Source organism: Pezoporus flaviventris, unplaced genomic scaffold, assembly GCF_033815535.1.
Source record: "Pezoporus flaviventris isolate CSIRO_AGI_PZ_B2104156 unplaced genomic scaffold, CSIRO_AGI_Pfla_v1 ptg000188l, whole genome shotgun sequence".
NCBI lineage: Eukaryota > Metazoa > Chordata > Aves > Psittaciformes > Psittacidae > Pezoporus > Pezoporus flaviventris.
Window position 1 is genome coordinate 1170163 of NW_026892736.1, and position 14471 is coordinate 1184633.

The 14471-nt window shown below is 49.0% G+C and overlaps 1 protein-coding gene across 1 annotated transcript in view; it reads right to left on the minus strand.

Moving 5' to 3' along the window:
* Window positions 1-465: 465 nt before the first annotated feature.
* Window positions 466-14471, minus strand: part of GFRA4 (GDNF family receptor alpha 4) — an 80236-nt gene continuing 66230 nt past the window's right edge. Inside the window, exons 3-8 of the mRNA XM_061441006.1 lie at window positions 11947-12027; window positions 8012-8357; window positions 5089-5198; window positions 4022-4156; window positions 3107-3264; window positions 466-1338 (exon numbers count right to left, since the gene is read on the minus strand). Coding sequence (XP_061296990.1) covers window positions 1192-1338; window positions 3107-3264; window positions 4022-4156; window positions 5089-5198; window positions 8012-8357; window positions 11947-12027 — 977 coding nt within the window. The 3' untranslated portion in view covers window positions 466-1191. The remainder of the gene's footprint in view (window positions 1339-3106; window positions 3265-4021; window positions 4157-5088; window positions 5199-8011; window positions 8358-11946; window positions 12028-14471) is intronic.

A 14471-nucleotide genomic window follows, 5' to 3' on the forward strand; every position in this document is an offset into this window, starting at 1 on the left:
AGGCAATGTCCTTCACCTGATAACCTGGATACAAGTGATTGCCTCTGCCAGCAATGAAAGGAGGAGAACTGTAGAAATCCACTCTCTACCCATGAAATGATTCATGACTTGGCCTTCTCACAAACTGGCTGGGTATTTACGTCCCCTGGGTGCTATCTGGCAAACCTTTTCCATCCTATCTCTTCCTAGGAGAACTAATAAAATCCTGACTTAGGAACCTCTGTCTCGGCAGGACTGGAGGATGCTCAGGTTGGTTTGCATTGGGCTCACATCGAGTCCTGCCCATGGGCTCACGAATCCATCCCTCGTGGAGAAAGGTTAGCTCGGAGTGGGACAACATTGGCCTCTGATTGTTTGGATGTGACAGAAAAATACCTCCCCCAGACACTTTACAGGACCAGTGAGCAGCGATGCGAGGGTTGGGGCGCGAGGGAAGCCAGCCGCGAACGCAACGCAACACACGTGTTTCTTCCTGAACACCACCAATACATGACACATGTTTCTCTAAAAAGGAGGGCCCAAGGGGTAGGTGACAGCTTGGAGGTGCATGCTGGTTGCACTCTGGCCATGGTTTCAAGCCAGTTCTTGGTGTGGTTTCTTGGTCCAACCCAACGGTGCTTCAGGATCCTCTCTGGTCAACAGAACCAACCAACGCTGGTGCTCTGGTTTCAGTCTGAACCAGTTGGGATGCCCTTTGTGTCCTGAGCAACCCTGGAGACAGTCTGAACTCCACGTTGCTTGACGTGTGCTGTCAAGGGCCCCCCAGTGTGAGTCAGGGCTACAGGAAACCTCCTGACAGCTCATCCATCAAGTGTCTTTCCCCCCTTGGCTGGGGCAGGCAAAAGCATTTCCTTTGCAGATCTCATTTCTTGGCTCAACTCTCTCCTTCACCTTTTCCAAGGGAATTAATTGTCCATGGCTCCAACCCCATGCACAGAGAGCTGGAGAGACCACCAAGCCATGGGGTGGAAAGGTGGCCAGGCCCAAGCATGAGCTGGCTGTCGACGATGCTGATTGTATAAAACCAAATCAAGTGGCAGACGGATGAGGAGGAGGAAGGGATGCCCACACGCTCACGTCTCCTTCCCATCCCCTCCCTCCTCCCACCCCCTCTCCCCAAACGAGTTTCTGGTTGTTTTGTAAAGAAACCAACACAAAGCGAGTCTGTGCCTGGCGTGTGCCCGCCCTGCTTCACATTGCAAAGAGGCTCAGCTCGGCGAGAGCCAGGAGAAGCCACATCTGCAGTGGAGAGGCTGCCCAGAGGGAGGGAGCTGCTGCGCTGGAGGTCCCTGATGACAGACGAGTGGAGCCCCGCAGGAGCCTCTCCTCTCCAGCCACCTGAAAGAGGAAGAGAAGGAGAAGGAAGAGGAGGAGGAAGGGGAAAAGAGGAAGAGGAAGAGAAAGAGAGGAAAAGAGAAGGAGAAAAAGAGAGGAAAAGAGAAAGAAAGAGAGAAAGATGAAGAGAAAGAGGAAAAGGAAGAGAACAGAAAAGAGAAAGAGGAAAAGGAAGAGGAAGAGAAAAAAGAAAGAGAAAGAAAGAGAAAGAGAAGAAAGAGAAGGAGAAAAAGAAAGAGAAAGAAAGAGAGGAAGAGGAAGAGGAAGAAAAAGAGAGAAAGAGAAAGAGAAAGAGAAAGAGAGAGAAAGAGAAGGAGAAAAAGAGAAAGAAAGAGAGAAAGAGGAAGAGGAAGAGAAAGAAAAAGAGAAAGATGAAGAGAAAGAGGAAAAGGAAGAGAATGGAAAAGAGAAAGAGGAAGAGGAAGAGGAAGAGAAAAAGAAAGAGAAAGAAAGAGAAAGAGAAAGAGAAGAAAGAGAAAGAGAAGGAGAAAAAGAGAAAGAAAGAGAGGAAGAGGAAGAGGAAGAGAAAGAGAAAGAGAAAGAGAGAAAGAAAAAGAGAAGAGAAAGAAGGAGAAAAAGAGAAAGAAAGAGAGGAAGAGGAAGAGAAAGAGAAAGAGAAAAAGAGAGAAAGAAAGAGAAAGAGAAGAGAAAGAGAAAGAAAAAGAGGAAGAGGAAGAGAAAGAGGAAATGGAAGAGGAAGGGAGGAAGGAAGGAAGGAAAGGGAAGGAAGGAAAGGGAAGGGGAAGGGAAAGGGGAAGGGAAAGGGGAAGGGAAAGGGGAAGAGACATGTTTGTATCGGATATACGTATAACCTGGTGAAAGTCTGCCTGTGCTGCGCATGGCCACCAATGCCCTGAAAATTAGCAAAGGAAGGAAGCTGATGCCACATTTTTACGCTCCATGAAAACAGACTGGTGGGACATGAATCGAGGGATTTCCCAGCAAAAGAAACAGGGAATGGGATTCAAAAGCCCTGTGTGTGGAAGCTGTCTGAAGGGATCCACTAAGCCCAGCACAAGGTCCATGCTCAGCCCTTGGAGTCTAGTTACCTGACAGCTTCTGTTACCTGAAGGTTCAGCAAATCAGGGTCACTGGTAATTATTCAACAGTGAAATAATTCAATCTGAAAATCACTCTGGTGGGTGACAAACCAAGGTCGGTGTGATTTTATTCAAAAATGAGGTATTTAATGCCTACTGCTGCCACCGTCAGTAAATTCATCTGTCATTTGGTTTGAAATAATTTAAATTTCATATCATTTTGATATGAACAATTTGCTGATGGCCAGAATATTTCATCTGCAAGCCTCAGGCAGTTAAACCTCTACATTATGACCTCCAGGATCCTCATCTAACAAGGGAGGAACCTGTGTCCCAGGCAGCTGAAATGCTTATCTGAAGCCCTGCAGGAAGGTGAGGAGCCAAATGAGTGGAGTGGTCCTGGCTCCCTTCTACACTCCTGAAAAGCCCATGGATGTCCCAGTACTTATAAGCAAAACTCAATATATCTCTCTGTAGCATCTATAAAAGAAAAGAGAAGGTGACCAACAGGCAGGAGGGCAGAGTCAGGGATACGAACATGTTGCCCTGTGCTTGATGTTGGGGAAGAATATGTGAGGGTATGAAGAAGAGGGTGAATCAAGGACTTCAGGAGGTGAATGTCTGCACATAACTGGTATGATACAGGTGGAAGACAGAGCTGAGGATGGCTGGAGGGCATGGAGGAGGTATAGACACAGCCAAGCAGGTCTTAGGGCCATGCCCTCTCCTACCTTGGTGGGCTGGAGGTGGTCGAAGATATTCTCTCTGAGGGTGGCCACGGCTCTGTTGGCATTTTGCTCCTGCTTGTACATCTGTGTGGTGGGGGGGATGGATGGGGCCATGGCTGCGTTCAGGTAGGTCCCATTGCCAAAGGCCAGAATGGCGTTTTCTTTGTGTGAGGAAGAGATGGAGAAAAGTCTTGTCAGGGCAATGTTTCCAAGGAGAAGCGCACATATCCCTTCTCCACCCTCCTCTGGCTGCATCAGCCAAATGCATGCCTTGTCTTAAGAGCTGCTTTGTTGAAAGAACAGGGAGCTGAACACCTATCAACTTGAGGACCAAGGCGTTTTCATCCTTCCCAACAAAAGAAGGACATGGAAGTATTGGAGGGAGTCGAGAGGAGGACACGAGGATGATCGGGGGCTGGAGCACCTCCTGTATGAAGACAGGCTGAGAAAGTTGGGGCTGTTCAGCCTGGAGAAGAGAAGGCTGCGTGGAGACCTCATAGCAGCTTCCAGTGTCTGAAGGGGGCCTATAGGGATGCTGGGGAGGGACTCTTCATTAGGGACTGTAGTGACAGGACAAGGGGTAATGGGTTCAAACTGAAACAGGGGAAGTTTAGATTGGGTATAAGGAAGAAGTTCTTTACTGTAAGGGTGCTGAGGCACTGGAATGGGTTGCCCAGGGAAGCTGTGAATGCTCCATCCCTGGCAGTGCTCAAGGCCAGGTTGGACACAGGGGCTTGGAGCAAGCTGCTCTAGTGGAAGGTGTCCCTGCCTGTGGCAGGGGTTGGAACTGAATGAGCTTTGAGGTCCCTTCAACCCAAACCAGGCTGGGGTTCTATCGTTCATGTTCTCAGCACAAGCAGCCTGACCAGCTTGCAGGTGACGCTGCAGGAGCAGCGATGTACCAGGGGTGATACTCACGGAGACAAATGTTGTCGGTGAAGAGATGCAGGAAGCTCTCACACTCTTCCTGCCGGTTGCCACTGGCGTTGCACGTGCACCAGGGAGCTATGCTGGAAGTGGAGTTGTCAATGTAGTTGGGTGTGATGGGGCTGCCTGCCGGGAAGGACGGAGAAGTGTTACGGCAAGGCTGGTACATCATAAGGGACGATGGTTTCCCCACGTGCTGCTTTGTTGGGGTCCCCGGGAGGAGAAAAGGGTCAGTCACAACCCTTCTGTTCACCCCACCACCAGCAGAGCCTTCAGTCAATTAAAAAGTGCTTTTGGCCCAAGGAATGGGCAGCTCCGGGGATCTCAGGTTCCCTAATGACATTCAAAAACCATATGTGAATGTGCATAAAGGTTTCCATGTTGTCAATAGAAGAGCCAAAATCAAGCTCGAGAATGGTCAGGGAAAACAAAAGAAGGATTAAACCAGAATGAAATCTTGACCTGAATAGCTGACAATCTGTCCCATCCGTCAGGATGGACCAAGTCCAATGGTCATTGGCACTTCTTTTGGGACACTGTATGTGCTAACTGCTACCAGCTGGGTCTCTGGAGTATCTGAAAACCCAATCTGACAGCCTCTGAAGACAGCAAGATGGCAGCGGATGGTGATTTCCAGTGGCATCACTAGTGATGGCATCAGGGAACCCCTCGCAGGGCAGACACCCTGGGATGGCCCATCTGTTTCCACCTGAGAGAGAAGCTGGGATTTTGCAGCATGGTTTTTATCCGTATGCTGCAGCTATCCTAAATTGCCCCGTTTTCATGGCTTTAAGCTGAAAGGGGAGATTTAGGTAAGACATTTGGAAGAAGCTCTTCCCTGGGAGGGTGCTGAGGCACAGGGTGCCCAGAGAAACTGTGGCTGCCCCATCCCTGGCAGTGTTCAAGGCCAGGTTGGACACAGGGGCTTGGAGCAAGCTGCTCTAGTGGAAGGGGTTGGAGCTGGAGGAGCTTTAAGGTCCCTTCAAACCCAAACCAGGCTGGGATTCTATGGTATTTCCCACCTAGAGAGGGAACCAGCTGCAGGGCACAGCTCCTACCTATGATCCCCGTATAGGCCAGCAGACAGGCAGCGTAGCTCTCCCTCCGGCAGCCGCTCGCAGTCTGCAGTGATGGCTGGCAATTAAACTGGAACTCTGCGTAGCGAGACCTGATGGAGCAAGAGAGCAAAAGGGACATATCAGCACATCTGTCCGGGGCTAGAAGGCACATAGTGGCACACTGGTGGTGTTTACAGAAGGGGACACATTTGCAAAGTCCTTTGCTGCTGTAGGTGTTACTAAACTGGGTTGAATGAATATCATTTTATACTCTCCTGCCCCGCCTCACTCCAACAAACCCAGAAGTAGGTTTTATCCCTTTGAGGTGAGACACAAGTAGGTGTTGTAGTGAATGTTTTGCAGGGTCCCTATGGGGCTGCAAGTAATGGACTGCAAAGATGCTGCGAGGGCTGGAGCAGCTCTGCTCTGGAGCCAGGCTGAGAGAGCTGGGCTGGGGCAGCCTGGAGAACAGAAGGCTCCTGAAGGGGAGACCTGAGAGCAGCTCCAGTGCCTAAAGGGGCTGCAGGAAAGCTGGAGAGGGGCTTGGGACAAGGGATGTAGGGACAGGCCAAGGGGAATGACTTTAAATTGACACTGTGGGATATCTGAGTCATTCACATGAGGCTTTCAGGTAGGACACAGGACATGCTGAAGGTCCAGATCCATCTAAACAAGCATCCTGTGGCCAGGCAAGAAGGCACCTCACATGGATTTCGAGCTGCTTAGGAAACCCGAGCAAGCACTAGCATTGCCAGCACTTGAAGATAGGGCCCTTAGATGACAACCTGTAGGGTTTGAACTATGAACCTAGTATGTCAAACATGTTGATCCCCCAGAAAACCTCTCTTTTCCAGACATTTTGCCAGTGCTCCTGGTCAGTATCAGCACTCCAACTTGTATTTCCTGCCCTCTTCTTTCCCCCCTACTTTCCTCCCTTTTAACTCTTCTTTGTTCTCATGTTTACCCCACACCAACCCTTTTCCCCTAAGCCATGGCCAGGCAAACCCTTCCTGCCCCAATTTTTGCTGCATTATTTAGGGGAGGGAGGTACTGATTGCAGGTTTGTATCATTCACACTATTAGACCCCATCCCTCCAAGCTGGGACACGCAAGGGGTTACAGCTGGGAAGAAGCTGCAGGAGGATTAAGCAGTGCAGGCTGGGTTAGCCCTGGGGTATTTTACTCTCTTCCTTTCAAGTGCCATGATTTGTGCCTGGCTTCCCTTGTGGTTTCTGCACCACTAGCTTTGACCAGGTCACACGTCAACCCCGTGCTCCTGTTGTGTCTTTAGAGGATGTTATATATTATATATTATATATCCAGAGACCAAGGAACCAGATAATGAACAGCTGTGCTGCTTGCAGGAAATGGTTCCCACCCTCCTGGAAATCCCTTTAAACCTCTTCATTCCCTCTGGGCCTGATGTTTTGTTAGGGAGAGGGCAGTACCCATCCATTTTGGACTCCCTGGGTAGCTGGGGGAAAGCTGGTGTGGCTCAGGGGCTTTGCATCTTTCAGGATGAGCTTCAGATGTATAGCTCAGTTGTCCTCCTTCATCCACATTCCTGGGGTTGAGAATATGAACATCAGTCCACACTTCCAAGAGGATGCTGCTGTTATCACCTCCCTTTGTGAAAAGATATTTAAAGATGATGTGCTGGTAGCAGATGGCTCCTGGAAGCTCGGCTCAGGAAGTCCCAAACCCCACCTCTAATTAGAGACTAGGACAATAGTGGGACATGTGTCCTACACTTGCTCTTGTGCTCTTCCTCAGGTGTCTGCTCCTGGCCACAGCTGCACACAAGATGCTGGGCTGGGACCACCATAGTGCAGTAAGGCTTCTGTTATAGTCTTACATCTCCTACTGACAGATGGGCTCCTGAGAGCTGTATGGGTAAACCTTTGGAGAAATAGAGGGGTGAAAATGATACAGCTGAGGGAAAAACACTTAAGGGGTATTCCTGTGGGTGTGCACATTGGGATGGGTGTGTGTATGTGTGCATGCATGCAGTTTAAATGGAAACAGAGAAGCAAGCCACCCTGGCCACATACTACATGGTGGATGTGGAGTGACAACTGCGATGCTGAGACCTCTATCACGATCACTAGAACATGCAGCCTTGCAGCAGAAAGGAGTGTTTTTATGCACATCATTAAGTTTTCTAATAAAAAAGAAGAAAAATGGATTTTTAAGGTATCTGCAAGTGCCTGTGGCTGTCGGGATAGCTTGGGTGCACCTGCAGGATGCTCTGGACTAGGGGAGATAGGCAGTGGGGAGGCAGATTGGTTAAAGTGACTGCAAGCACCCCATATCACATCCCCACCTAGCTTGTACCTTCCTGGAACTATTTCCAGGTCTACTATGCTATGCTATATAGGTACTATATAATATATATTGGCATAGTATGGTATTAGTATTGGATGGAATGGGATGGCATAGCATAGCAGCATAGCATAGCAACATAGCATAGCATAGTAGACCTGGAAATAGTATATATATATAGTATATATATGTACTATATGTACTATAAACTATATACTATATACTTATACTATACTGCTACTGTACTATACTACACTACACTGCAATATACTACGCTACGCTACAGTATACTACACTACACTACATCTTTTTTAGGACAAAAGCCAAAAACCCATAGAAAAGATCTAAAAAACTCCAACACGAACATCTCAAATCTTCTTCTGTCTGTTAGCACTTTCTATATAGAAATGTAAGACAAGGACATGGGTCATGGGAAGGAGGCGCTCAGGCCATCAGTCAATGGGTTGTGGTGGGATGGGTGCCTCCAGTCAGCATCCTTTAGATGAGTGCATTGGCTCTGGGCTGTCACCAGTGGATGAACCCAAGGCTTGTCCAAGGCACAGCTCTCTGTGTTGGCCACCCCGGTGTAAGCGAGCTTTACCTGCAGACGTAGTTCTCCCGGCAGGAGTCCAGAGGCGCCAGGCAGTTGGGCTTCTCCTTGGACTCGTAGGAGCAGGCAGGAACGATGGTCTGCCGGCGGCGCTCGGCGCAGGCCGTGTCTTCGCAGGGGCAGAAGAGCAGCTCATGGGTGTACTCCGGCGGCACGCGGTCGAAGAACTTGCGCAGAGCCTTGTGGCACTTGGAGCGGTTGCAGGTGTCAGCCCGCGCCAGGCGCCGGATGCAGAAGGACACGTACTCGGTCCGCAGGCGCTGGCACATCTCGTCCACGTTGCAGGCTTTGGCGGCATCCAGGCACCGGTTCACCTGGGTCACCTCGTTCTCAGAGCCTGTGGGAGATGGGGATGGGGGGTTTGTGCTCATCTCCCCACCCAGCGGCACCACCCTGTGCAGGTACCTTCATCCCCATCCTGCTCTCATCCTTGGTGAGACCATTGCCTGCTCAGGAAGGCAGTGACCAGGGTGAGGTCCACACTTGCTCACTGTGCCATGGCAGGACCAAATCCACTTTCCTTACTCACCTTTACCAAGAGGTTCCGTGGCCACACAACAAAGCTTACACCCCAGAGACTGCTCCTCCAAGCTCCTATATTTACATGCTCCATCCCTGGAAAGGGTTCAAGGCCAGGTTGGATGGGGCTTGGAGGAACCTGCTCAAGTGGAAGGTGTCCCTGCCCGTGGCAGGGGGTTGGAGCTGGATGAACCTTAAGGTCCTTTCCAACCCAAACCATTCTGTGATTCTATGATGTAATAAAATGAAGACTTGCAGTACCCTGGTTATCTCATAACACTTTCCCAACATGAATTAACCAACTTGAGGCCTGGGAAGACAGCAGTCATTAGAAAGTGCATCTGCTTCTGGCCATGACTGGATTCACCAATGTGATGGGATCTCTTCTAACGGCCCCTTTTTCCCCAGACTCTGCTCAGGATCAAACACTGAGTTAGTGGCAATGATACATGGGTGGTTGGTGTTAACCCTTGCACCCCAGACTTGCACCCATATGCTGTACAATGAGTTTCTTCAGGCCTGTGTAAGGCCAAGTCTGGCTTTGGTAGCAGCTGTGCTATGTTCATGCCCAGCTAAGTGAGAGCTGTCTGGGTCTCAAAGCATCACAACAGCGCACTGGTTTTCCCAATTCAAACCAGTCCTGCCCAGTATGGCCATGTCCTAAGTCACAACAGTGCCTTTTGGGATGGGAATCAGAGCTACCATCCAACGTGATGTCCCTGGGACCTTGATGCTGCCTGCATGTGAGCACATGTGGGTCTCTCCCTATGGATGGATCACTGGCTTCAACAAGATCACTCTGCGTTTCCGTCCTCTTGAACAAGAGGGGAAAGGAAGCCCCAGGTTAACCTGGGTGGGAGAGCAATGGTGTGCCATTGGGATGCAGGGAAGGTGGAGGAAAACTTGCATCAGGGGAACAATCAGGGAAATGAAACAAAAACTACAGTGACAGATGAGAAACACACCGTCTTCAGTAAGCAAATAGATCTCTCATGAGTTTATATGCCAACAGCCTCCTCTACAAATGTGGGAAATAGGTAAGAGGGAAAGGTATTTGTCTAACAGTGGTTTTAGGGGTCCTTCAAAAGTGAGTTGATCTCTGTTTTATAGGAGGGGAAATGCTACAGGTAGGACTCGATTGAGACATCAGGCTCTCTCTGATCAGACCGATAAGATGAAGATCCTCCAAGCATAAGAGGGAAAAGGAATTTGAAGCCATTTTTCACCTCTCTGAATGAAGCCCATGACCTGAAGCACATTAGAAGGGCTTTGTCCCCAGCACAGAAGGACTTTTCAGAGAGGAAAAATCCCCCGAAAGATAAATTTCCAATGCAGAGTCAAGCCTTGTCTTTGGTTGGGAGTTAAAATCAGCCAGCCAGTGCTGAACAAGTGTTATAACATTGACAGTCTCTCTGAGCACTTCAGAACTGGCTGCCCTTCTTCATTTTCACTGCTATTAGCAGATCCTCCTTATCCTAGCACTTATTTTTCCCTTCCTGTTGTCCCCTCTGCATATAATGAGCTGGAAGTCACATCCCAAGTTTTGAAGTTACTTTATGACGGGTGAAACTTGCTTAGTGTGTTCCCACCACAGAATTCCTTCCCTTTAATATGGCCAGGGGTGAATATTGTGAGAGAACCAGTTTACACAGGGGAGCTGTCAGCACAAAGTTATTTGGAAGGGTTTCATTACCCATCCAGCTAATGAATCACAAGGAACACACTCGTTTGTCTCCTCTTCCCACGCAATAACAGGATGTGCTTTTTTAAATCACTGCTACAATTAGAGCAGAGAGATAGAATTCCATTTGCATGGTTTTTACAATTAGAGCAGAGAGGTAGAATTCCATTTGCACAGCTTGAATAATTGATATATATTGTTGATGTAAAATTGGGTTCAAAATATCTGTTGCTCTGACTTGACACATGGTCATGAGGATGTCTTATGTTTCAATAAGCTCTCGGGAATTTTTGTATTTGGGAGGTTTAAAAGGGGTTCTTTGGCAGTGCTGACTGTATGATCTGGGCACTGGTTAGTAGGTCATAAATTATGTTATTGGAGGTGTTGGGTATAAGTAGGGGAAAACCAGGTTAAACCAAGAAACTTCACATCCCTAGATGGATGCTGAGTCCTTTGGCACATACCCTTGCTGCTCTGGGCCCATTCGTGCTTCGCTGCCCAACCGGTTTCAGTCTGCTTTAAAAGCCTGCAATGTGTTAACCATGCATAAAAATCCCCATCCATAGATTCTGCCGTGCTCTGAAGAGCCCTGTAGGACTCTCAGCAAAGGGGAAAAAACTCTGGTAAAGAAGGGCATGACCCTGCAAACAGCTCTGTGTATGCTTCACTTTCCACTCTCAAATCAGTCAAGTGGAGTCAATAAGAAAACGTGAGGTCAAGGAGCACCCCCTTTCCCCTCTCTGCTCAGACTGTTGAGGGCTGATGGGTTAATTTGCTCCTGGGCATTTTCACCTAACAAGTGTCCCTCCATCTCAGGGACTGCAGACATCCATCGGCTGCAGGGACCTGCTGCTCCTTACTCGCTTGGGTGCACTCCATCTGCGGATGCCACCCTGGAGTCCGGTGCACATTTGGGGTGAGCTGCAGCAGGGCTGCTGTTTTGGTACCGCTGCCAGAGGCACACGAGAACATTATGTGCTCCCATATTGGTTATTTGGTAAGAAAAATCACTGCTGGTTAAGCTTCCCCATGTCTGTGGTGCATAAGCAGAGTCGGACAGTGATTGTGGTGGCAGCTGTGATGTTGGTGATGGATGGCTTAACAGCCACCACACTGACCTTTTAACTGCTGAGCTGGGGTTCGTGTCCTCAAGGGGGTTAAAAGGTGTTGGGCAGCTCTGCTAACATTGTTAAGTGGATTACATGACACAGAGCAGAACATGGGTCTGAGTCCTGAGGTTGCCCTCAGGGCATGGGGTTAGAGGCTGTGGCTGGGATCAACCCACAAGTCGGGTTATCAACCTTTTTGCCTGCAGAGTTTGGTCCTGTGAATGATGTGGAAACACCTTCTCATACCTAAGGATACCCCAGCAGGGCATCTGCATGACACAGGCCATCCACCTGCTATGGAGAATCAGGCCACCCATCATCATGGCTCATTAGAAAAGATCTTCCTACCACATTCCTCAATCCCAGCCATTCACGGCATGGATGTGGAAAAGCCAAATTAGGAAAATCACAAGTGTTTTTCCTAGGACATGTAAGAGTTTAACCCAGGAATCATAAGCAGCTCCTTGGAAAAGTGATTTCTAGTCCTGAACCATGCAATGCTGTATGAATGGACCATAAGAGAGCACAAAGGTCTACCCTGTCTGTAGCACTTGATCCCACAGCCAGCTCCCCCCAGCGTGAACCAGTGAATGGAAGAGCATCTTCCCACCACCTACCTGCAGTGATGGATGCCAGCCGGACATAATCAAAGCCCCTGATGAATGGCTCGTAAGGGGAACTCTCCAGTACGTTCATGCCTGTGGTGAGAAGAGAAGGTGGTGAGAAGGCAGCTGAGCTCCTGAGGGATGTCTGGGACGTACAAGATTCAACATCTGCAGTGCAGGTTTGCTTGATGGGTCCAAGGGGGTGCGCCCTAAAGGCCATAAGTAAATGGATGCTCAGAGTCACAGGAACTGATGCGTGGCCGTATGCTTAGAGAGGGGAATAGGATATAACTGGCTTTTAAAAGTACATCACAGCTTTGGAAAGCTTTTCAGGGCACTGCTGGGTTGCAACTCTATAACTCAAGTCTTGGGCCCCCTTATAGGGCTTGCCACTGAGGACACCAAACTGTAGTACAGGCTCATGGGCAGGGTTCAAACCACCAGCTCCCTATATACATGGGGTTTCCATCACCATTCTCGCTATTCCCTGTGTTTCTCCCTGGGTCAATGGTCCTCACCTGGACAGGGTTGTATGTGCAGCAGCACATGCTTTCCTATTTATTACACCTCTTCCTTTCTCCTTACCAGCAGCTCTTTCTTACTTGGCATGGAGCTAATGACCCACAGCTCCCGCAGCAACTTCATTTTTAAGTTGTTGGGAAGCTAGTTTTATTCACTTGGTGCTTCCCTTTCCTGCGCTCAATGTTCTGCAATGCCCCGTCACCCTGATGGATACCACAGAATATTATTGAGGCAAACAACTCAGTATCATTTTTTCCTTTATTAGACATTTAGATGGATATGGACAGCAGCAGCAGATGTACTGGCTGGGATAAAAGGACTATCAAACCTCATGCTCCGGGCATATGCTGATCACCAGCTGCGGTCAGGAAGAAATAGCTCCCAGGGTACAGAGCCCCATGCAATTACTACAGGTGCATTTACAAGGCAGCTTTACACCTTCATTGAAATATCTTGCATCGTTACTGACTGGAAAGGGGCCCATTTGTATGTTCCAGCGTAGCAGTTTTATGTCCTGATGATATAGCACCTTATCAGAGAATTGTTATCGGGTTGTCATCGTGTTATTGTGTCTCCAAATGGGAAGGTGGCTGAACACAGGCGCGCTCAAGAGAAGCTGAGTAAATAGTATGCTTTGCAAATTCCCTGAACGCACACTTCCACAATTGATTTTATAAGAGGGCTTCTAGGATGCTTTTTACAGCCTCGTGGGTATGGAGGTCTGAGAGACAAAGCTCTACACGGAGCATGTGGATTGGCTTCCTTTCTCAGTCAATTAAACATGTGTAAGGACTCTGAAACCTGGGGCTGTTCTGAAGTATATTTCCCTGGGGAAATTAAGGTAAGGGAATCAAAGGGTTGGGAGTGTGAATCTGCATTGCAAGTGAGCTCTGAGCTTGAAAAGATGAGGGGCTCAGGACATGGCAGCAGAGGACAAGTAGGGCAGAGTCTGGGCAGTCTCTGATACCAGCTTTCTTACAGTCATTCTCTAGATGGAGGACCCAGGCTGCTGGGCAGGAAGTGCATCCATTCTGGCCATTCAGCATCTCCTACCCTGCATCTGCAGACCCACACCTGGCCCCTGCCTGCTCCCAGCACTCCCTGCTGTTCTCACACTGCTCTTCCCAGACCTGAAAGTCCTCCTGGCACCACTGTCCCGCACAGCCATGGTGCAGATGAGGTGTGTCCGAAGATTCAGAGCATGAACGTTGGCCTGTTCTGATGAATGGAGAGCCCACCTCTTCCCCAGGCTTCTCTTCATAGAACGATAGGATCCCAGCCTGGTTTGGTTTGGAAGGGACTTTAAAGCTCATCCAGCTCCAACTCCAACACCTTCCACTAGAGCAGCTTGCTCCAAGCCCCTGTGTCCAACCTGGCCTTGAACACTGCCAGGGATGGGGCAGCCACAGCTTCTCTGGGCACCCTGTGCCAGTGCCTCAGCACCCTCACAGGGAAGAGCTTCTGCCTAAGAGCTCATCTCAGTCTCCCCTCTTGCAGGTTAAAGCCATTCCCCTTGGCCTGTCCCTTGTAAAGAATTTGCTTCAACACAAACAAAACTCTCCTAGCATAGTTATATATCTAGGCATATAATTATGGGAAAGATTTGATCCTGGATGGTGCTGAGGCTTCTTATTTCCCCAGTCACTTTGTAGCCCCATGCTCTGCTCCCTCCAAGCTGTAGCACCTGACAGCTTTCTGGGAACTTGATCAAGCAGTTTCTATTCTGGCAAAGCCTGTGCATTAGAGCCTGCATCCTCTTCGTTTTGCTTGGCCTTTTGGCCTGTGTTATCACCCTGCACCTTTCCCTTCAGTGTTCAGCCAGCAGTGTTTTATTAATCTATATCGCAGCCCATGGGTGGAAGGTTCTGTTTTATTCCCCATTTTAATTTTCATGGTGCATAAAATACTCACCAGCCTGACAGGGAAGAGTTATGGCCACTGAGGTGTGCTTTTATGATAACTCTTAAAAACCATCAAAATCCAAACTTACTAAATACTGGCTCTGGGAACACTTT